The sequence below is a fragment of the Balaenoptera physalus genome (assembly GCF_965194825.1).
Source record: "Balaenoptera physalus genome assembly, chromosome: 11".
Classification (NCBI taxonomy): domain Eukaryota; kingdom Metazoa; phylum Chordata; class Mammalia; order Artiodactyla; family Balaenopteridae; genus Balaenoptera; species Balaenoptera physalus.
Genome location: NC_138896.1, coordinates 4,741,276 through 4,764,064, shown reverse-complemented (window position 1 = coordinate 4,764,064; position 22,789 = coordinate 4,741,276). Strand labels below are relative to the sequence as shown.

The window sequence follows — 22,789 nt, the reverse complement described above, 5'->3', positions numbered from 1 at the left end:
CAGACAGGTGTGGGAGGGTGGAAAAGTGAACCAGGAAATTGTGGTCCACTTGGTCAGTATTGGTGTTCACTAGGGGCTCAGACAAAGGAGACAGAGGTTCAGGGAAGGAAATCTACTTCCCAGGGCACTGTGGATTCTGACACGGTTCAATTCCACAGAGGATGACCAGGGTCAAAGGGTGGTCCTCACTCAGCCCTCAGCCACGTGAGTCTAAAGACAGGCTGAAAATCTGGGAGCTCAGACAAGGAGGTCTGGAGAGGGCACACCGGGATCCAGGGTGGAGTCTCAGACCCAGGGTGGAGCATATTATTGACAAGAAACCAAACAGTGCGTAGTAATCAGGGACGTCGACCAAGGGGGTGGCAGTGGATCGCTAGGAAATCCACTTCTGGGCGCCCTGTTGGTTCTGACACAATTCAACTCCACAGGAATCGATCAGAGTTTACTAAGCACCAGGCCCTCTATTAGAAACTGGAGAAAACACAGTGCCTGCCTGCAAGGTGCTCCCAGTTGAGCGGGGAAGACAGAGAGATAAACAGGTGATCGTAGCCCAGTGAGTAGCACTGCGATAGGATACAATGGAGCTTGTTGGAGGGAAAGCTAATCCGTTCTCGTGAATAAGGAACAGCTCCCCAGAGAGAGCAAAATCTCAGCAGAGACCTTGGGAAAGCAGCCAGGTAAGAAGGGAGAAGCACGTTCTAGGTACGGGAGCAGCCTGTGCAAAGCTGAAAGCTTAGGGGAACTCTGTTCTCCAGGAGATGCGAGCGGCCCCGTGTTGCTTCACTGTAAAGTGAACGGTGGGAATGCTGGCGAGAGGAGGAGGGCCCAGATTACAGAGGGCGCTGCATCACAGATAGAGGGTGTTGCAGGCATGAGGCAGGGGGCTTTTAAGAACTTTATTCAGACCAGTGACATAACCAGATTTGTGCTTTAGAAAGATCTCTCTGATGACCCTGTGGGGTTCCGGTGCGGGGTAAAATGGATTAAACAGAAATTTCTGTTGTTTAAAGCCACTCAGTCTGTGGTCTTTGCTACAGCAGCCCTAGCAGACTAGTGCAGTACACCACCAGCATTATTTTTCTGTCTTAGACCATTTATTCAACAAATATTTTAAGCCAAGTGCTGGAATTTGTGCAGAGGTGAACAAGACCTGGTTTATCTCTCAGGTTGCTTATGTCCTAGTAGAAGAGCCAAAAGCAAATAAAGAATTATAGTATAATGTGGTTAGTGTCACACCACGGTCAAGGGGAGGTGCTGGGGAGTCCCAAGAGGGACCTTTCATCCAGCCTGGGCACCAGAGACAGACAGCTTCTTGGAGGGAGTGATGTTCCAAAAATTTCAGGTCATGGAGCAAGGTTGTGAATGACTGTTGTTATAATGGAACAAGGTGAGTTCCGAGTCGATAAGAAGAATGGCAGTGAACAAGCAAGATTAGAGAGAAGTCATATGTGTTTGTTCCACTTAGCAGTTTTGCCTCCAGAATAACTCTTTGCTAGGGTGTCACCTTATTAACTTTTGTCGGTTGGTAGAGGTGAGTGGGGACTGGGTAGGGTGGGTTGGAGGTGAGATCAGGGACCATCAATCAACAGGCAGAGACTGGTGCCTTCTTGAGGCAGAAGATGCCCTTTGTTTAGCTCTCTTTCCTTAACCTGTGCCATGTGGTGGGAGAAGATTCCAAAGCTTGGCCTGGGTCTCTGGGTAAGGTTGTATAGGTTGTGGACTGCACAAGGGGAGACTGGGGACTGAAATCTGGCATGTGCCGAATTACCAAGCCATGTGTCTGAGCATGGGCCCCTGTCTGCCCAGAGGATGGGTACCCCTTTGCTTTGCACAAAGGTGTCATCTTCTTGTCAAGTCATATGCAACTGATTCTGGTTCCCCTGGGAGGGGGCACCCAAAGGTGCCATCTGTCCTAGTGGTAGTTGCCAGCATGGCATTTGGTCTGGCTGTATGACAAGGCATTTGTTTCTTTGAAATAAAGTCTATTCTACATGTCGGAAAGCTGCCCCAGGAGTCCTGGTCATACAGTTAGAGAGCGGATTGAACTGAAACTCTAATTGTATTCTCATCTCATTGGTTAATTTACTTCCTCCTGGTTAATTTGCTAGTCTGAACCTTTGCTACATGGCATTTGGCTCATGACCCTGAGGATGAGACTATATCTGGTTTTTGCGGAGCCTAAAGAAGAAGGGACACAATAAAGCTCCAAGCAGTTAGCTGTTAACTGTTACTTAAAAATATTGCCTGTGTAGCTAGGACAATGTTCCCCACGCACTGCAGTCCGGTCGTATACGTGACGGTCTAACACTTTGTAAATTACCCTGAGTTCGGCGCTTCCTCTGTTATAAAGCCCGCCACACGTTTGCTTTGGGCACAAGGTAAATGGATAGGCTGTGGGGGTTCTGGGTGTGTTCCTCCAGGACACGGACAGACAGAGATTCTCACGCTCGTCATCAGGAGGGTGGTGAGGAAGGGACTCTTTCCACGGCAGGAAAAGAGCATCCCGTCTGTCATCAGGTAGACAGAGAAACAACAACACGGGGACGGCGCGGAGGTTACGAGGAGATCCAAGTGGACCCCCAGATGTCGGTGAGGAACAGAAGGGGCTGGGGTGGAAGCACGTGGTAAGGAAATGGATTCCCATCCTGGCGTGGCTCCGGGGGAGGGAAATCCTGCCCACCAGCAAAGCTGGAACGTCTTAGGCGTCAGTCTGTGGGTTCTTGTGAAGACATTCTAACGACGAGAACGGAATGAACTGTCACTGACTGGTCCCCCCACTTGCGTATCAGGGAATCTCTGCAGACTCTCCTCACATTCCACGCTGGTTATTTCTGGGCGTCTGTCAGCAGAAAAGCAGTTCTTTCCTCTCGCATTCTTGTCTCCCCCAGGTTCTTATCCCAGCTCTCGAAGCTGCAGGAAGGCAGAGCCATTGTGTGTTCCGGGGGCAGCGAGGCACCTGCGCTCAGGCTTGGCTCTCCCCTCCCTGCTTCGGGCTGGGTCTCCCAGGTTCGTGGAACAAGCCGTGCTGTGTTCTCCCCTCCTGCCCCTGTACCCCAGTGCCATGGGGGCCCTACAAAGTGCCACGGGTGTCCTGGTGGCTCTGAACCCCTGGTGAGTCAGCTACTGGCCCAGATTCCTGCTGTCGATTCTCTCTCCTTGAGGCTCCGACGCACGTCTGCGGGGCTGGGACACCAGTCCCCCCTTCCTGTCCGCCTCTGTCCCCAGAAGCTCGCCCACAAGACGGAGCCAACATCACCACTTCCACCCTGAAACATCCAGAAGAGATGAAACGGTGTCTTTTGCTACAGGGAGGATTGGTTTCCTACCACAGCTGTGCTCATTTTTAATTTCTAATTTTTAGGGCTGTTTCTGCAGGGTCTGGGAACGAACTCACTGAGTGGAACAGGTGCCCCTCGGCTCCCAGGGATGAACCTCAGTGGCTTGTTCCTGAGCCCAAGGTTCTGGAAGCCTGAATGTGGCCGTGAAATATTGATGTCAGAACACATAAAATAGTGAACAATGAGATCCAATTAAAAAATTGAACAAAAACCAAACAACTGTAGACAGATAGCCCTCAGGGTGTGAAAGTGAAGGGAAAAAACTCAACTCAGACAAACGAATAGTCTGGTACCTTGGGAGGCAAAAAAGGGAAGATCCGATACGATTAGGAAAAATTGTGGCCAGGGAGTGAGACAGGGGTGAAAAACACCTTTCTCTTCTAAATGACTCCAGACATGACGTTTGTCCCCCAGGTTGGCAGAGGGGGTCATTACTAAGAATGGCAGACGTGGACCGGTAACCAATACAGGAGTTTATTCCTCCCGTTCTTTTTTTAAAAAAATCAAATATAGTGACATATAACATTGTGAATGTTTAAGATATACAAGGCATCACATTGATACATTTATATATTGTGATCTGATTGCTATCGAAGTGATATTTAGCGCTTCTATCACATCACATAACTATTCTTTCTCTTTGGTGGTTGGGATAATTTTCAGTAGAGGAGTTTCTATGTTAAGCTTTCAAGTTCTTCCATTTCATTACCAAAAATGAAGTGGGAAAAGGAAAAACATAAGGGAGGTATGAGGTCTGAATGTTTGCATCCGTCCAAAATTCTGCTGTTGAAACGACCCTCCGCGGTGATGGTGTTGCCTCCTGGGGGCTTTGGGAGGCGGTTAGGTCATGAGGGTGGATTCCCCGTGGGTGGGGTTACGGTGCTTACCAAAGAGGCCCCAGAGAGCTCCCGCCCCTTCAGCCACTGAGGGCACAGTGGGAAGACCATCTGTCTGGCCATCTGTCTATGAACCAGGGACCAGGAAGGGACCTCACCAGACACTGAATCTGCCCACACCTAGGACTTGCAGCCTCCAGAGCTGTGAGAGGCGAGTTTCTGTTTTTCCTCAGCTCCCTGTTCCGTGATGTGTTTTTTTTTTTTATTTTATTTATTTATTTGTTTATTTATTTTTGCCTGTGTTGGGTGTTCGTTTCTGTGCGAGGGCTTTCTCTAGTTGTGGCGAGCGGGGACCACTCTTCATCGCGGTGCGTGGGCCTCTCACTATCGCGGCCTCTCTTGTTGCGGATCACGGGCTCTAGGCGCACAGGCTCAGTAGTTGTGGTGCATGGGCTTAGTTGCTCCGCGCCATGTGGGATCTTCCCAGACCAGGGCTCGAACCCGTGTCCCCTGCATTGGCAGGCAGATTCTCAACCGCTGCGCCACCAGGGAAGCCCCCCGTGATGTGTTTGTTACAGCAGCAGAACGGACTAAGACAGGAGGAGAGACCACAACAAACACGTGATCCTGCTCTGGGGAAAGTCACGACTCGAGTGTTACCGCATCTGGCTGGGAGAAGTAAACCTGGGAAGAAGCTGATGGACACTGAATGCCCAGCGGCTCTTGGCTCCCCCGTCCCGAACTCCGGCTCCTGGTCCACGTAGAGGCTGCTGTGGCCCCGTGTGTGCCCCGATCTCCTCCCACCCTCAGAACGGCTGCTCCCTGCCCTTCCAATCTCTGCTCCCGCCGGCAGCCTTTGTTTGGTTTCGATGCTGCCTCCTTGTCCAGATGCCCTTCTCAGGCTGGCATGCCCTCCCCTCCCCTCCCCTCCCCTCCCCCTCCTTCCTACATCCCTCCCATCCCCATGGAACCCTGCACAGAGCCCTCATGCACCAGGTCAGCCCCCCACCTGCGGCCACCGGAGGGGACTCAGGCAACGTGAGTCACGTGTGAAAAGGGGTGAAGAGGCCACGCTTGGTGAAGAGAATAACCTCTGTCCAGCGAGGGATGCTGAAGAGTTGCTCAGGAGGGTGACAGGGGGACTCCAGCAGGGGACGGGCTTGGGTGAGATCTGGGTGCACAGTTGGCCTCAGTAAATACCTGCTGAGTGGTTGAGTTTCAGGGATCACAGCTAAGTATTAACAGAAAAGCCTGGGCTTGGGCGAAAGCATCTTTCATTATATACTTTATTTTGTCTGACACGGAGTTCCTTGCCCAATTATAGCAGAAATATAACGTGTCCCAGTCCCCGGGAATGAACCACCAGGGTTGACAGCTAGGCAAGCACAGCTGGGACTGCTCTTTTTTTTCTGTGCTCTCATCAGTGAATTAATCTAACACTTTTTTAGTCTACCTTTTGTCTTCAGCCTGTTTGCTGCTGGACTTGAAAGAATCTGCAAGCCTACAACACACAGTACTCCTTCTTATATAGCCTCCAGTCAAACAGCCAAGGTAGCGTCAGCTGGTGAGAGCTGGGATGGAGTCGGACAGATTTGAATCCCAGCTCCCTGAGCTCACGAGCCTGAAGAAGCAGGGGTCTGTCTGTTTCCCCACTTTACTAACCATGGCTTCCTCTTCTATAAGGCGGGTCATTGGATTATCCCCCATGGGCTGTTATTGAGATTAAGTACTGAGATACAGGTAAAATACCTAGCACAATGCTGGCACATAGCAAATGCTCAAATAATTGTTAGCTTTTAAACAGTTGCTATTATTATTATTATTATTATTATTATTATTATTATTATTCTGCCTTCTCAGATGTTATTTTTCTATACTCACACATTTTAATATTTTTAGTCTACCTCTATGTGGAAACCTTGCTATATCCCTTTGACCATTTCAATAACATTCTCTGGCCCCTTCTCCAGTTTTCTTCCACTATTTCTGAGTAGAAGAAAAGGAGGGAAAACCAAATAAAATGATACAGGCTTGCATGGCATGGATATTTTCTTTCTCTCCATCCTTGCTTGGGTTTCAGGGAATCCGTAAAAATATCAGCTGGAGGAAGAAATAACATCGATGCTTATATGCTTTTCCTCAGGAGTGAGGAGACCAAGATACTGGAGGAAAGAATTTGGTTTTGTCGCGCATTTTAAAGGAAAGCTGGGTTAGAGGAGAAAGAAAATTCAGGCTGGTACATTTGAAGGCAGCTGAAGGCTTCAGTTCCAATGGAACAACTGGAGTTATTTACACACTAGATGTAAAGTAGCTCTTTCCCAATTCCTCTGGAACCCCTGCTTGCCAGATAAAATGATCGGGAAACTAGACAGAAGAACTAGTCTGAGAAAGTTGACTGAGAAAATTGTAGCTGATTCAAATTTGAAATTGAACTGCTGGAATGATAAACTTTCCCTCCCTAACAAGTCCGGGTCAAAATCAGGATGTGGCCTTTTCCGTTCTCTTACTAGCTATTTTGGGTGATTTCTTTCTGAAGGCAGATGTAATTGTTAATTTGGCAGATTTTACATTTAGTTCTTCACATCCTGAATGTGTATCTTTTTTTTCTTTTTTTTAAACAGGAAACAAGTTTAATTAAAAATTACACACATTTTCTTTCCTAGGCCTTTTTTTTTGGCCTGGTTATAAAGTTTCTGTTTCAGGGGAAACTTGTACCTTAATGTTTCCCTTGAATTCTTTTCAGAGTTCCTGTAACTCAGTGAACATCCCAGGTCTACTTAAACCAGCTACGCTTAGAAGAAATCAAGGAGCCAAGGAACCATTTCAGGACTTAAAAAGGAATGTGGGCTTATGGGTGAGGTCAAAGCTCAAAGACAGTTTGCCACGATGATGTCGGAGGGATTGGAGAGGGAAATTAGGAAACAGGGCTTCAGCTCCAAGGTGAATACCCACCTGCTATAGACTGAATGTTTGTGCCCTCCCCCCAAATTCATATGTTGAAATTCTTACCCCCAGTGTGATGGTATTGGTGGTGGGTCTTTGGGAGGTGATTAGGTGATTAGTGTCTTTATAAAAGGGACCGCAGAGAGCTTTTCCTCACCCCTCCCACCGCGTGAGGACACAGCAGGAAGACAGCTGTCTGTGATCCAGGAAGCGGCCCCTCACCAGACACTGAATTTGCTGGCAACTTGGTCTTGGTCTTTCCAGCATCCAGAAATAAATGAGAAAAATGTGAGAAATAAATGTCTGTTGTTTGCAAGCCGCCCAGCTTATGGTATTTTTATTATAGCATTCCAACAGACTAAGGCACCTCCTGAACAGAGTAATAACTCACATTCATTGAGTTACGTGCCTGGCACTGTTCTCTCATTTAATTCTCAGGGTATTTCTGTAAGGCAGGTGTTATTATTGTTGACACGTACGGATGAGGAAACAGAGGCTTAGAGAATCTGAGGCACTCACCCAGTTCACAGCTGAAAAGCCGGCCTAATTCTAGACGTACCCTCCACTCCTAGCATCTCCCCCTTTCCTCCGTTTACCCTTTCCAACCTCCCCAGTGTCCACGTAAGGAATGGTGTGGTTCCAGTGGGACTAATGCCAATCAAGCTCTGGTGGTGGGTCATGTGATCTAGGCAAGCCAGTCAGCACGGGGCCAAAGTGATCAGCCAGGAGTGGTCATGTGACCCAAGCCATTGACATCAGGGTGAACGCAGGGCTTCGGGAGAAAGGTCTCTCTCCTTGGTACTTTGGACAAGCGTGAAACTATTTGCCATTGCAGGAAAGACTGTCTGAGGGTGAAGCCAATATTCATGGAGGCCAGAGGTGAGAGAACTTCAGAGAAATAGAGGTGAAGTGCTGATGACAGTGTGAACCTGTGCAGCAAACCATGGCTGATACTTGAACCAGGTGGGACTTGGCAGTCAGAGCTGAGCTGCGTGTGTAAGCAGACGGAGCTGGTCTCCGTTCTTTCCAGCCGAACGGAGGGAGGAGAAGATGGAGGAAGAGGAAGACGCGGAGATCACCTTGCTCCCCACAGATACATCAGAAATACATCTACACGTGGAACTGCTCCTATAGAACACCCACTGAACGCTGGCAGAAGACGTCAGACCTCCCAAAAGGCAAGAAACTCCCCACATACCTGGGTAGGGCAAAAGAAAAAAGAAACAACAGAGACAAAGAATAGGGACGGGACCTGCACCAGTGGGAGGGAGCAGCCAAACGTTCCGAGTGGGGCGATCACAGTGGCCAAATTGGTCTTCAGCTGTCTGCCTGGACCTTGCTTGGCAAAGCTTTCCTTGGGCGCTGGCATTCCCTTAAAAAATACACACACACACACACACACACACACACACACACAGAGATTCCCTTAAAATATAAGGAAGGGCCTACGGACACCAGAATGACTGGAGCTGGCTGATTTCCACGAGAGTTCTTTGGTTTGGAGGCATAGCATAATCTTGAATAAAACCGATTTTTTTTTTTTTCAGGGAAGTTTATTCAGGAGAAGTTTTTAGAATACTTGATGGTGATTTTGAAACAGTGGCAAATCATTTACGAGAAGATGAGAAGCAGTTAAACTCTTTGGCAGGTCACCCTCCTCGCCACCCCGCCCCAGGCCCACGTGGGTGACCAGCTAAGAGGGCTTGCCCTGGGTTGCCCACCAGCCCCTTCACACCTCCCTCTTCCTGGGATGACAGTTCCAAACTTCGTCTTCGTTAGTATGTTCTGCCGGAGTTATGATAATGATTCTGGCGTTTCTCCTACCAGGACTGTTTGTATTTTTTAATAGGAGAGTTATAAACAGCAAAAAGTTTTCTCAACTTGCAGGAGTGAAACTCAGTGAAATGTAAGGCCCACGCTAAGGACAGACATATTTTGGAGGCAGAGAAACACTTTTTTTCCACCCTCAAATTACACCCTTAGTGCAACAGCTGTGTGCTCCTGTGTACTCAGTCGAGGCTACTAGGGTCAGCCTGTGCAAGTGTGGAAATCTCTGTTTAACTAAACCTCTTTCTCCCTTCCTCTCTCCCTCTCTCCTCTCTTTCTCTCTCACTCTCTCTGTCTCTCTCTCTCTCACACACACACACACACACACACACACACACACACACACACACTCTCAATGAATTTTAAGAAGAGAGTGAAGAACAGGAAAGGGAACAGCTCGATCCGCTTCTTCCCTGTTCCCTGTCCCTGTCTATGGAAGGCTGTGACAGCTGTCCTGAGCTGTCGGAACATGTGAGTACTCGGAATCCACCCAGGGCCCTTAACTGGACGTAGGGATGTTTCTGGAAGGGGAGTGGGACATGTCTCACCGGAGGCGATGGAGAAGGCTCAACAATCCAGTTTGCCGTCTGGGTACACAACAGTGTCCGCTGTGTGTGCTCAGAGGTTTGCCCCTGAGCCTGGCATGGCCACAGCAGGGCTTTTCTCTGGAGCATTTTGGGCGTAGGCGAGGACACTGCTATAATTTTCTCTCTCCACAACCCAGAAAACCTCAGATGCTGGTTTTAAGGTTTGGATTCACCAGGCATTTATGGCCTGCTATTCCGGGTAGTTCAACTATGTACAGACAGTAATTAATAGCAACAAACATTTTTAAACTATGCATTTCTTTTCTCTTTTACTCTCTAACACAGTGGCACTTTTATCAACTGAGAAGGTCAGCCCAGTCTCCCGACTTCGGCCCCTCTGCAGGAGCAAGAGGGCCAGATGTGGAGCCCAGGGATGCTGGAAGGAGAGAGGTGGGGGGAGCACGGGATGTGGAAGGGGAGGTGGAGACCCCCAGGGATTCTGCACATCTGGGGACAGGAGACAACAGGGACACCAAATGGCTCTGACAACAGACAGGCAACCTCGTCATTTACAGGGGGCAGCAAAGGAGGTGTCTCTGTACATGCATGATGTGGCCCCTGGTGGACATGTGGCGTTTTGATATTCCAGGGGACTGCAGGCTCCACGAGGGCAGGGGCAGTGCCTGTTTTGCTCCCTGGAGTAGCCTAAGTGCTGAGTACGGGGCCCAGCATGTGAGTGACCGGCCGTGACTTGCTGAGTGGATTAACGAACACATTCACGAGGGCCATGGTGCGCTGGGGCCAGGACAGCCACGTCTCAGGATAATGAGGTTTGTCAGGGGAGACTGTGATGTATTGCTTGTGAGGTTTCGTCAGCTTCTGGCCCCTCACGTCCAGGGCGTGGAGCTTCCCCGGGAGAAGGAACGGGGAAGTCATTGCCACCACTGTCCTGACTCTCTCAGCATCGCTGATGCCGTGGCAGCCCCGGCTCTGTGTGCAGAGGAACTTACGTCAGAGCTGCAGGATTGTACCAAGATTCCTTAACAAACCACAAGGCACAATTGCGGTGCTGGTTTCTTTATTTTGGGCGACCAAGGAAGGGCCCCCAGCAGCTGAGACAAGGTGAGTGATGTCAGGTGAGCACTTAGGGAAGAGGGACGGACCCTCAAGGCTGCTGGATGACCCCCGGGAGCTCCTGAGAAGCAGATGTTTCGGGGGCTTCGTTACATCCGCGGAGGCCGGGGACCGCTGGTCCTGGGGCTGAAATCAGCACCTGCGCCTCCGCAGAGGCTCGCTCTGTGGTCCGCCGGTCCTTCCTCACGGCAGGGTCAGTGTGAGGAGCCGCGGTTCCCACGGGCCAGCTGGCCGCGCTTCGAGGTGCTCACGAGCAAAGGATGGTGGCGTTGGCGCAGGCCACGGTGGAGCGGTCTTGGGTGTACAGTTCCAGCAGAACTTGGTACTCTCCCTGAAGGCATACGGGGAAAGCAGGAGGTGTGTGAGCCCAGAAGCATCAACTTTCAGCGAGCGGCTGCGGAGCCCTTCCACGTGCAGCCTCCGCTCTACACACCGGGGATAAAGTCTAACCACACAGGCCGTACCCACCCGCCGTGGTCCCCGGGCTGGCTGGGAGAGACAGGTGGTGCCCATGATGAATGGCTAAGCCCGAGGGGTCTCGTGTTCCCGACGGAGCTCCCACGGGGGTGCTGGGCCGGCCAGGGGTTGCTGGGGTGGCGTGTGCTGGTTTGCAGCTTTAGGGAGGGTGGTGGTCGAGGCAGGTCCCCTGAGGAGGTGACGATGGGGTGAGGACCTGAAGGTGGTACGGAAGCATGCCATGCCGACTGCGGGCAGTGAGGGGCCGAGGGGCTCCGGGGGAGAGGCCCACAGGAGGAGAGGGGAAGAGGCTGGGGATGGCTTCCACCTGTCCTGTGGCCTGTCCCGATGTGCCTGTCGGCGGGATCCCTCTGGCTGCCGTGTGGAAAGGAGCCGGGGATGGGGTGTCGGAAGCAGTAAGACGGGGTAGGAGGTGGCAGAGGTTTGGAGCAGGTGGTGGAGATGGGGAGAGGGGCGGGATTCTGGATGGATTCGGAAAGAAGAGCCGATAGGATTGGCTGAGGAAACCCACGTGGATGGGAAAGAGGAGGGTCAGGGGTGACCCCGAGGACTCTGGCCTGAGCAACAGGAGGGATAAAGTGTCGTCTCCTGAGAAGAGGGAGGCAGCTGGGGGAGCAGAATCCAGCGGCATGAAACCCAAACGCTCCGCTAGAGAAAGTATTTCTGCCTTTTAGGGTTCGTCTCCGGCGACAGCGCACTGCAGAGAACTCCCTCTGTGGTCAGGGAATGCCAGCCAGGCCGTGCGCGGAGCTGCAGAAGGAACCCAGGCCTGAGCCACGTCTGCCGTGCTCGTGGCTGAAGCTCCACCCGGCCCCGCGAGCCACGTGGTAGGGCCACATCTGCAGACTCTCTGTCCTGAGAAGAAAAGCTCAGGAAACTCTGGCACATCTTTGAAGAGCCTGTCACCCGAGGAAGGGAAGACATTTAATCTGTATAAGCCGGAGGGAAGGAACAGATCAGACCACTGGATAGATGTTGCGTGAAAGGTCTCGGGCTAGGAGAGAGGAGCTTTCTAGCAATTAGCAGAGGCCCAGGAGTGAGTGGGTTCCCCAGCACGGATGGTGTCTCAGGCGTGAGGGCTGCTGAGGGTGACCTCGGGCACCCTTCACCTTGAAGATTCTCTGATGGTCTAGGCTCCCTGCGTCTGCTCAGATATCAGCAGCTGTGATTTCAGAAGCAGTGTTAGGAGTTTAAATCAGAGCGTAAAAGTTAGAGAATTAGTTCTGAGTAGAGACCAGCTCACATTTGCGTCTCACATTTGCACATTTGACGCACAGAGAGCAGGGGCCTTTCTGCTGTTGGAAGAGCACTGGATTGGTCAGGTAGGAGTTTGTAGTTGCACCCTTTACACTTACACAGTTCAGGCCCTACCTGCCAGTTGGCATCCAAGTTGGAAGCCCAAAGGGCCTCTAAATTCTAAGTCAGAAAGCGGCAGCCGTAGACAGATGCACGCTGCAGGCAGCACTTCAATCGGGGCCAAGGGGCTGCTTGTGTTAAAAAGAAAATAATACCAAGACACTGAAGACTGGCTGCTGAGTGGAAAAGTTTTCGGCCAAGCGGGGGTAGAATTAGCACAAAGCCCATCTCTGGGGGATTTGGCGGGAAGAGGCGGGATCTGGGGCAGGTCTTTTAAAACCAAACGTCTTCACACCATTTCTGTCCCATATTAGGAAGCAAAGTCTCTGAGCCTTGCAGGCTGGCTGTCAGCCAGGGGCGCCGGGGCTGGCCGGGCTGGTCTTGGGCCAGCGTGGGAGCTCAAGTTGGGGATTAAGGCCTCCAGCTGCCTCTGCTGCATACGTGACAGATCACATGTGTCCGCTCTGCTTCTGTCCCCTGTCAGGCCTGGCTGGGGTGGGGTCAGGGCTGGCCAGGTTTCTGCTCCCCAGGCCCAAGTCCCAGAAGGGGAAGAGGTAGGAGGGCTGGGCAGAGGGCATCTGTGGATGCTTGAACAAAGAGGCCAGGGGCCAGGTGACCTGGCCTTGTCTTAGTCTCACGTCGGGCAATGCCCCGAGGAGCACCGTTTGTTGTTGAAGGACGCAGGTAACGCGCTCACTCACGCATCCCAGGTGGTTGCAATAAAGCTTTTTACATCTCTGCTACCTTTTCTTTCAAAGTGATCCTGCGACTTTAAGTTCTTTCGCCTCTATTTCACAGCAATTGCTAAGAGTAACTGTTTTTTTTTTTAAAGTTAATAATGCAAGACAAAAGTTAATTGTTTGCAAATTTTAAGTCAGTCTCCAGTGGAGGTGTGGGGAGGGTCCAAAGGAAAATGGAGGAAGAAAAAGAATTCAAATGGCAAAGATTTAAGGCAAAAACTATGTGAGAGAAATTGTCTCACATCCTAGAAGGGAAGAGAGTTTGCGCAACTCTCATATTACGCTGAAAGGCCTGAGGAGAAAACTCTGGAAGGCTGGACACTTCCCAGCTTCCAGAGCAATACTAGTGGAAAGTCCAACATAGTCTGGAGACTTGATGGCTTGAAACTGAGGAACCCAGAGGCGGGGACAGAAAGGAAACATACAGGGAAATGAAACGAGTTCAAGAGATCCTTTATGGAGAAGGAGATTCTTTTCTAGAGTCGTATCAGGTTTCGGAAGATGCAAAGGATGAAGTTGAAGACCAAAAAATGAAAATGATTACATTTTTGTGATTCTTTTGATGTTTTTCCGAAGGACGCTCTCAGGAGTGGTGTGTGGAGAATGGTTCGCTATGTCAGAGCTGCTGGAGTGCAGCTGTTTCATAAAGTCACAGTATATTGAATGAACAGGAATTAGAGGAAGAATCTACTCGTAGCTGTGAAAGTCACTAGTGAATGTGCAGGACGTGGTCATTCTATTTACTGGGTGGTAGGTAGCTCGTGAATACTGTGCGAGAACGGTAACTGGGGAGCTTTCCGCTTTCCCGGCTGTGTGTTTCTTACTTTCTCTGAATGACCAGCCCGTCTGTGGTTGCCGCCCTTGCCTCAACAGCTCCAGCCATGTGGAGGCCCCCCAGACACGGCCAACCTGCAGGATGGGACCCCAGGATCCCTCCCCATGGGAGCTGTCTACACAGGGGCTGCCCCACAGGACAAAAGTGTTAAATACCAAAATGCCAAAACCTGTGCGTCAAGCATTAGTAAGTGCCCACGATGAGGTAGCCGCTTCACTGAGAAAGGGTTTTCTTCGTGATGGGCCACACAAAAGCTTTAAGTTTTTAGTTTAATTCCCTCCACCTCCTCCTCTGCTCTCCTCTCCCTGCCCCTTCCTCCTCCTTCTCTGCGTCTCCTTCTTTAAGAAACTGCTAGATACAATAATTAAGGAACAAAACAAAACAGAAAACCAAAACCTTACCTCAGGAATTTCAAATCCAGGATTATTGATAGGGCCGGCATAATAAATCTGCTCTGGAGAAACAAGACAAAACACACATAAGGTCATTCAATCATTGAAAACAAAAACGATTTGCTCTGTTATCTGTGCTTACTGTGCTCTGGGGATCCATTGATGAAGACAAAGGTCTCTGTCCAAACGTTGTTTATATTCTAATGAGGAGGCTGAGGGTACATAAATCACTAAAGGAGATAGCATCCAGACTGTAAAAAGTGCGAGAAGGAGACACGCAGGTCATGGGAGGGAGGCAGATGGAGGGACGGTTAGGAGGCCAGGCTGGCCCTGGGACGCTCAAGGTTAAATCCTAAGACAACTTCTGATAACTGATTGACCTTGGATAGTTCTGATCTCTTTGGGCTGTTTCCTCGTTTTTAAGATGGGTATAATAATGACAATAACAGAGCTGTGAGGAATGAAGAGAGTTAATCAACATAAAGCACTGATAACAATGTCTGGAAAGCACTCAATAAATATTTGCTAAAGTTACAAACTGGGAGATGCCATGTTTTGAGAAGGTGGTTGGTCCGGGAAGGCATCTCTAAGGAGACGGTGGATGCATGATACGATCTCCCTGAGGGAGGAGAATGAGGCAATTATTATTATTATTATTTAAAATTTTTATTTTCTATTGGAGTATAGTTGATTAACAATGTTGTGTTAGTTTCAGGTGTACAGCAAAGTGATTCAGTTATACATATACACGTATCTATTCTTTTTCAAATTCTTTTCCCATTTAGGTTATTACAGAATATTGAGCCGAGTTCCCTGAGGTATACAGTAGGTCCTTGCTGGTTATCTATTTTAAATATAGCAGTTATTTAAAGAGCTGGGGGAAGAGCACTGCAGCGCCGCAGAATAAGGACAGAGGCCCTGATATGGAAAAGAGTTTGAGAATGTGGAAGGATGGAAGGCAGATGGATTTACCAAAGCAGAGTGAACACAAGGGTCCATGTTGAGAAGAGACTGGAAAGACTGAGGGGAGACAGATGTTCCAGGACCTTGAGGGCACAGTAAGGAGCCAGGTGGCAAAAAGTCAAGGGAAGATACCTAATCTATGCTTTGAAGAGATCATTCCGCTGTGTGGAGAGGCCTAGAGTGGAGGCTGTTTAGTGGCCGAGGAGAGTGATGGGTTGGTGAAGCGTGGTGGTAGGGGCGAGACAGAGAAAAACTAATGGAATCAGGATGGTATGGGGAGGGTTTAGGACTGAGCATCTGGGTAGACGGGGTACCATTCATTGAGATGGGAGAGGCTCGAAAAGAAGGAGTGAGTGTGTGTGTGTGCGTGTTAACTAAAGAGCCCTATTTCTGGGAGGTGGTTGTTAAGGGTCCTTGAAAGCAGTTGGTCACATGAATCTGGAATTTGGGGGAAGAGGTCAGGGATAGAGCTAGGACCTATTGGAGTCAGGATGAGAATGAGACCTCTCCTAGGAAGATAGAATTAACAGGCAGGGAAGGGGGAAGGGCCAGGACCACCCCTGGGTCCCTCCAACATTCAGGAGTTAGGGAGAAGAGGGAAGGACAGCCAAGGAGACTAAGAAGGAATGACCAGGGAGTGGAGGGTAACCAGGGAGTGGGCGGGGGGTGGGCAGAGAAGCCAGGAGATGGATGGTTTTCAAAAAGGAGGGTACAGTCAACCATGTTGAATGCAGCTGAGAGGTTATGTAAGATAAGGACAGAAATGTGCCATGGACTTGGCAACATGGAGGTCATTTGGTGACCTTGACAAGAGCACTGGAGAAGTGAGAACAAACGCCCAAATGGGGTGAGTTGAAGACTGATATGGAGGTGAGAGAAGCAGAAAAAATGAATGAAAACTGGAGGAGGGTGTGGGTTAAGAAGGTTGTTTCTCTAAGATGGAGACACTGCACCATATTTGTAGTTTGAAGTTAATGATCTTGAGAGAGATTGAAGATGCAGAAGAGAGGAAATAATGGAAAGGATGAGTGTTTAAGAAGGTGGGAGGGGAAGGATTTGCCTCTGAGAGGAGCACAAGAATTGCTCCCATATTTATAGGAGAGAAAACAGAGCAGAACAGGTTCAGACGTAGGCAGATTTGTAGATTGGCCAGTGGACCAATGGCAGGCTCCTGTCTGATTACTTCTGTTTCTTAGTGAAGGTCATGGGCAAAGAGGTGGAGGAAAGTGGACGGTGCAGGCTGTGGTACATTGAGGAGCAAGAAGCTGGTTTCTAATAGTCCTCGTGGACAGTGGGGAAGAAATTTACTTGAAAAACAGTAGGACTGCTAGGCAGTGTTGCATTTGTTTGTTTGTTTGTTTGTTGTTTTTTGGGTTTTTTTTTTGAGATTTGTGGCATAAATTTCAAGAAACTGCAGTCAGCCCAGATGTGTATTTTCTCAGCAACATTCAGTAGCTCTGATCAAGGGTAGAGGGGGTAGATGGTTGGGTTGGGGTCTTCCTGGACAAATGTAAGGAGAGAAAGGCAAGGCTGTTGGGAAGAGACGCAGGAAACTCGATGATAACAGACCATGGAATCTGAGGAGGGTAAGGGAGACAATGAAGGTGGGGGGGGTTGATCGATAGTATAATCTGTGGCGGAGTCGGCTGAATGGAGTTTCCATCACTGTAATCCACGACCTAGAATACGTGAGCTGGAGGACTTGATAAAGCCACAGGGAGAACGGCTTGACGGCGAGATTTCAGAAATGGCGCCCTTGCTGCAGTGACCACGTGCAGGGCTCACATGGGAGAGAGTGCTGAGGCGGAAAGGGGTGCGTGGGTGTTGGAGGTGAGTGGGTTCAGGGGCTGAGACATCATGGTGCTGGGTGGGTTCGTGTCAGTGTTGAATACTGAAACCTCAGATGGTGGCCGTCTCTTCTGTGATCCCCCAGCACCGTGCACTTGGCATACGACGAGCAGAGTGGCACAGACTCTGGGGCCAGACTATCCGGGCTGGGCTTGAATCTTGGCTCTTTTTCTTGCCAAGTAAACGGATTACCTAACATCTCTGTGCCTCAGTTTCCTTATCAGGAAATGGGGTGATAATAATATCCACCCCATATGTTGTGCACATTTAACACACGTAAGACTCTTGTAACAGAGTTCGAAGAGGGACGGGCACGTGGTAAACACTCAGCTAGGACTTGCCTAGTTCATCCGCCAACCCACACTACCGGCGTCCATTTAAAAGAGGCCAGGCGCTATGCTAGGTGCTGATGCCACAGTAGACGAGAATATTATGTGAACCATCGGAATCCCTGAGCACCCAGAACTGCACTCGTTTGTTTACAGGGCTGTTTCCTTCTCTGGTCAGGGCCTCTGTGTCTCCTGGTTTACACAGCTCCCTGTACACTGCGCAGAGCCTAACACACGGCGGGGGTGCAATATGTGGTTAACGAATGAGGCCATCAAATGAGCAGACCCAGAGCCAGGATGCGGTTTGCCCACCAACTTCATTCTTGCTCCTGCTATTGTAATCCTCCTCCTGTTGGAAGGGTCCAGGCCTGGCACGTGCTGACAGAGAAGACAGGATTAGGGAAGGAGCCACTCAGAGCAGCCAATGTGGTGATGAGGGTGGAGGGATGGTGGGGGAGGATGCAGGAGAACAAACGCTTATCGGTTTATTGATGGCGTTGGGTACCGGGCTCTTTAATGGCACGGTGACTTCCTGCTTCACTCAGCACCTGATGCTTAACAGCTGCTCAGTGAGTATTTGGAGACAGACCAAACTCTCCCCAATTAAGGGACAGGGGCAGGGGCAGCGTGGCTGGTGCCAGAGCAGCTGCCCACGTGGAACCATATCAGGGGCATGAGGGCAACCCGAGACCTGAACTTCTACCAGAAGACCCGTGCTTAGCACAGCCTTTGGCTTCTGTTCAATGCCCACGTCCTACCCTTCCTTCCCACGGTCATTTCCTGGTACCTTGCAGGGGTGACACGCAAACCTGGTGGGTGGGAAGACATTCCTATTTCATTGCTCTAAATGTACTGATCCATTCGTTGTTAAAAGGAAACATATTTGGTTGTGGATATAAGCAAGAGATTTATTGGAAACTGCTGCTCTGTATGATGTGGTATTAGAAATAGAAATGTTGAGGTCCTGAATCATATCCTCAGGAATCTTCCTGTGCGACTGGGGGAGAGACAATGACTAGCTATAGAGTTAACTGTGTGAGGAGTGAGGAGAGGGTGTGGGCGGTGAACCTAAGAGAGCAGAGAGCTCAGAGGGGCTGCCGGGTTTCATCCGTAGGGCTTGAGGGTCTACAGCCCCAGGGCATACCGTTCACGTTAGGATCCATGCTGCCCCTGGGGTTCTGCAGCACAGGGGCCCAGCTGCCAGTACGTGGTTCCTTTTTAGGACGTTATCTATTATCTCCTCCCTAGTGGACACGCTGACCCAAGTCAGGACAATCTGAGCAGAGAGTCGGAGAGACTCGGGACCCATCTGCTCTGGGAAGAGATGCTTTGCTTCATTTCAATCTAGAGCTGTCCATTTGCAGCCTTCTCGCCGATTCTGTGACTCTTAGTTGGCCTTTCAAGAAAATGCCTTTGCTTTTGTTGGTTGGACTAGGATTTCCCTGCCTGCAGCTCAAGGACCATGGTTGCCAGGGGCATGAACCAGCTAAGATCCCTCCCGCTGGCCCTCGGAGAATGGGACACAGCTGACTCCGGAGCAGGGTCCCAGGACGGGAGTGAGTGTGCCCGTCCGTGTCAGGTCTGGTTGGATTCCCTCGGACACGTCTTGTACCCACTTCATACTTCTATTTAGTGTTGTAAGGTGACACAGCGCAAACTGCTTGACCCTGGAGGCTGACAGAACGGGTTCAGGGCCCAGCTCTCCTACTCACTAAGTGTTGATGGATGATTTGCTTAACTCTCCTGCGACTCAGCTTCTGCACTTGCAAAATAGAAATAGGAACCCCTCACCTGCAGGGCACTGGGAGGCCTAGGAGCTTGTGTGTCAGCTCACGGAGAAGATTGGGGTCCCCAAGTAAGGGTAGAGACAGCAGTTGTTCATTGTACAGTTATTCACTGGATGTGAAGGAGAGTGAGGTGTGACAGCTCGCATAGGGGATGCTGAGAAACACACCAAGGCTGGGTTTGGGAATCTTCTTCCTGAGCCCATGTGCACAACTGCTAAGTGCTGCTGGTGTCTTTTTTTTTTTTCTTTTTAAACTTCTGTTTTAAAAAATAGATGCGTGCTGCTCTTGGAAGAACACCAGTCGCATGCTATCTAGCGTTTTGTTTTGCTCATTTAATGCTCCAAGATTTGCTAATTTGTGCTTCACTATTAAGGTCCTTTACTGGGGTGAGAGAGTGTCATGAACTAGATCTTCTTCACTTTACAGTTTCAACTGGAGCTTTTCTGGGGACTCACGAAGTTCCTGAGAGTTGCTGCAAGTAACTCATGAAACTATCTTTTTTTCTTAACCTGATGAAACAACACCTAAAATTAAATTCTCGCTCCTTCCTTTTTCAGATCATCTCTGATTCCGAGATTCCTTTAATTAACGTCCTCACACTCCAATACAATAAAACGAGCCCCAGTATATCTGTACCCACTTCTTCCTTTCCTTCTTTTGGAATCTTGATCAGTTTTTAATGTGCAGTGAATTAAAGAACTTCACCCTTCTGCTTCTGAATACTTGAAGTCATTTCTGCCAATCAGCTTTTCTGGGGACCCAGATCTTTGTGTGGTTGGCACACAGTGTCTTTTTAGAGAGGAAATGGATATTAAAATGCGGAAATTAAAGGTCCCAAAGAGTGTGGATCAGACTGATCTGAGGCTGGGAGCTGCTCAGTAACCAGGGCAGATCCTGGCCTGGAAGGAAGTGCTTGTTGATTTTGTGGATTCCATTAGATGGAATCTCACCATTTCCCAGCCCTTGCTAGTATCTTATGGGAATTCCCTCCGGTCTTTCAAACTTATTACAAAAATGTCATCAATATTTAAGCATCATTAAGGTCCTTAACAGTGTGAAAATTCTTAGGGCTACAATTTATCAAAAATGGGCCAAAGGTTCCAGGCGGACCAAGAGCCTCGTCTCTGGAGTGAGAGGGAGTGAGCGCTTTACTCTGAGTCAACTCTACGCTTGTCCTTCCTCTCTGCCTTTGGGCATTTCCTTAAAGGCACCAGATGCGGTCATTTGTGAACCACATCTTCAGCTCCCGAGCTCTGACCAGCCCCGCTTCCTTCGGTCTCCGACCCCAGAGGGTGTGTCAGCATCTCTGGTCCCACCGGGCAGTGCTGAGCTAGTTGCTGGGTAGGGCCCTCATTTAAATTAATAAAGAACCTGCCTGGGGTGGGGACACAGAGGAGTGTTCACTGCCTCTGGGGCGGATGCGGCTGTCGAGTGAACCCCTGTGAGGCCCCAAAGCCTTGAGGTTCCATCAAGGTTTCAGTGGATTCCGGGCAGGTGTGGGCAGGTAGCCCCAGGCTAAGTCCAGGCCCAGAGTTGATTTTTTTATTGTATATTTTTGGTGTGTCCTGATTGGTCAGCTTCTCTGTCTCCTGGGCCATGTAGCCTGTTACCCTCTAGAGCCTCGGCAGGTCCCCCCCGAGGGGACGTCAGAGGAGGACTTCCATGCTGTGAGCATGCCTGCACCATCTCAAGAGTGATCCTGCAGCTACACCGGTACAGTAGAGCAGGCGGGGCCACAGGGGATGCGAGTGGGAGCGGAGACTCGCGGTGTCCCGGGCTGCGTCCCTTAGCCCACTGTGGAGTCACGGCAGCTCTGGTGGCAGCCATCACGCTCTCCGACATCCTCCCAGGTCAAGGGCTTCCCACTTTCCTGCTGCTCAGCAGCCCATGGCGGGCGACCGGGCGGTGCAGGACCGTGCCCCCCGGAGGATGCCCTCAATCAGGGAGGATTGGAATCCAGGGATAAATGCCCGCAGCCTTCTGACCTTCAGAGGGATGATTCTGAGACACACATCTCGGTTCCCCAAGGGTCCAGCGGGCCGACCCTACTCCACGCTGGTAATCAGGTCCCTGACACATCGCTCCCTGGCTTTTCTTCCCGCCCCGAGTTCCTCTCACTCCTCTCTCACCCTGCTTCCTGACATCACTGTCCAATAAACTACCCCCTGAGTCCTTGTCTCTGGCTTTGCTGTGGGCGGGGGAGGGACCCCAAACTGAGACACTTCCTGGCAGAAGGTACAATTTTCCCAGTTTGTATGAAGGCCATGTAGGAGCTAGAGGTGGTCCTGGAAACCTGGCTGCCAATATATTTAGACCTGTTTCTGGTGATGGCGCCACGCAGCCTAGAATGTAAATCTGAAGCCCCTGGAACCTGTTCTCTGACTTTAGCCCCAAAGAACAGGAAGGAGGATGGATGCCCCAGATCGTCCCTGTGACGGCTCCAGCATCACCCTTCCAGAGAGGGCAGGGCGAAGAGAGAGGAACAAGGAGGTGACGACCGCAGCTGTGCCTGGAGGAGGGTGAGCGGGGTGTGGGCGCGGCTGGGAGGGAGCCAGCAAGTCTGAGGGAAGAGGGAGCAGAGAAAGGAGGGGAGAGGCGCACGGCCAGCCTCTCGGGCTTTTTCCCCTTCATTCAGCTGGATGGACTTGTACTGTCACTGAGCAGTGCACCCAGTGGTGCAGCCCGTAATGTATAAAGTAAACTTTAAAAGCCTGGAGTTGAAAGCTTTGTGATTCCTTGGCATGTCAGATGACCCTTTCGTTGGGAGGATCATTTCTGCTGCTACTGGGGGCTCAGTGGTTAGAACATAATCAGTTTCATCCCCAGCATATCACGAGATTGTTGACCCCTTTGACTGCGTGGAGGGTCAGCGCGTTCCAGGAATCGTAGCTCGTCCTTGTCAGAATCACAGTGGTACTTTGGAGCTCATGACTATCGAATCAGAGTTTGGGCTCCTACACGAGTCATCTTAGCTTTGCCCATGCTGACCACTTTGATTTCTTTCCCTGTCCATTCAAACAGGCTTGTGAGATCTTCTGTATGACCTTTTACTAGTGGAGAAACCTACTGTTATTTATATTTGGAGACAGTCACTGTGCACTTGCAATGGATCATTTATAAGACTCTAAAATGAGCATCCTTCCAGGGCTTACTCACTCATGGTCCCGCTATCGCACCTCTCCAGCCATTCGGAGACGTGCTTGTTACCCTGCTCTTTTTACCCTGATATCACGCTGGCCTCTTCTCAGTGACAAACTCCTATAAGGACTTGTCCATCTTACTCCCTTTAGAGAAATGTTCCCACATATGGGTCTCATCACTGACTTCTAGCCAAATAGTTTCTCCTCTGGGCAGGTGACTTGGCAGGTGGGAGCTCTATGGGGTCTGGCAAAGGGCGACAAGAACAGCCCAATAAGGCAAACCTTTTCTGAGCAAGTGATAGGATCCCCTAACCGAG

At 50.2% G+C, this 22,789-nt stretch overlaps 2 protein-coding genes across 2 annotated transcripts in view; one reads left to right on the top strand and one right to left on the bottom strand.

The window, feature by feature from the left end:
• The window catches only part of LOC309637972 (uncharacterized protein), a 72,815-nt gene extending 62,536 nt beyond the window's left edge, over positions 1-10,279 (top strand). Inside the window, exon 3 of the mRNA XM_082413435.1 lies at positions 8,148-10,279. Within this exon, the coding sequence (XP_082269561.1) occupies positions 8,148-8,251 (104 nt within the window). The 3' untranslated portion in view covers positions 8,252-10,279. The remainder of the gene's footprint in view (positions 1-8,147) is intronic.
• A 253-nt stretch (positions 10,280-10,532) lies between these two features.
• Positions 10,533-22,789, bottom strand: part of LY86 (lymphocyte antigen 86) — a 54,080-nt gene continuing 41,823 nt past the window's right edge. The window contains exons 4-5 of the mRNA XM_082413105.1: positions 14,415-14,467; positions 10,533-10,936 (exon numbers count right to left, since the gene is read on the bottom strand). Of these exons, the coding sequence (XP_082269231.1) occupies positions 10,853-10,936; positions 14,415-14,467 (137 nt within the window). The 3' untranslated portion in view covers positions 10,533-10,852. The remainder of the gene's footprint in view (positions 10,937-14,414; positions 14,468-22,789) is intronic.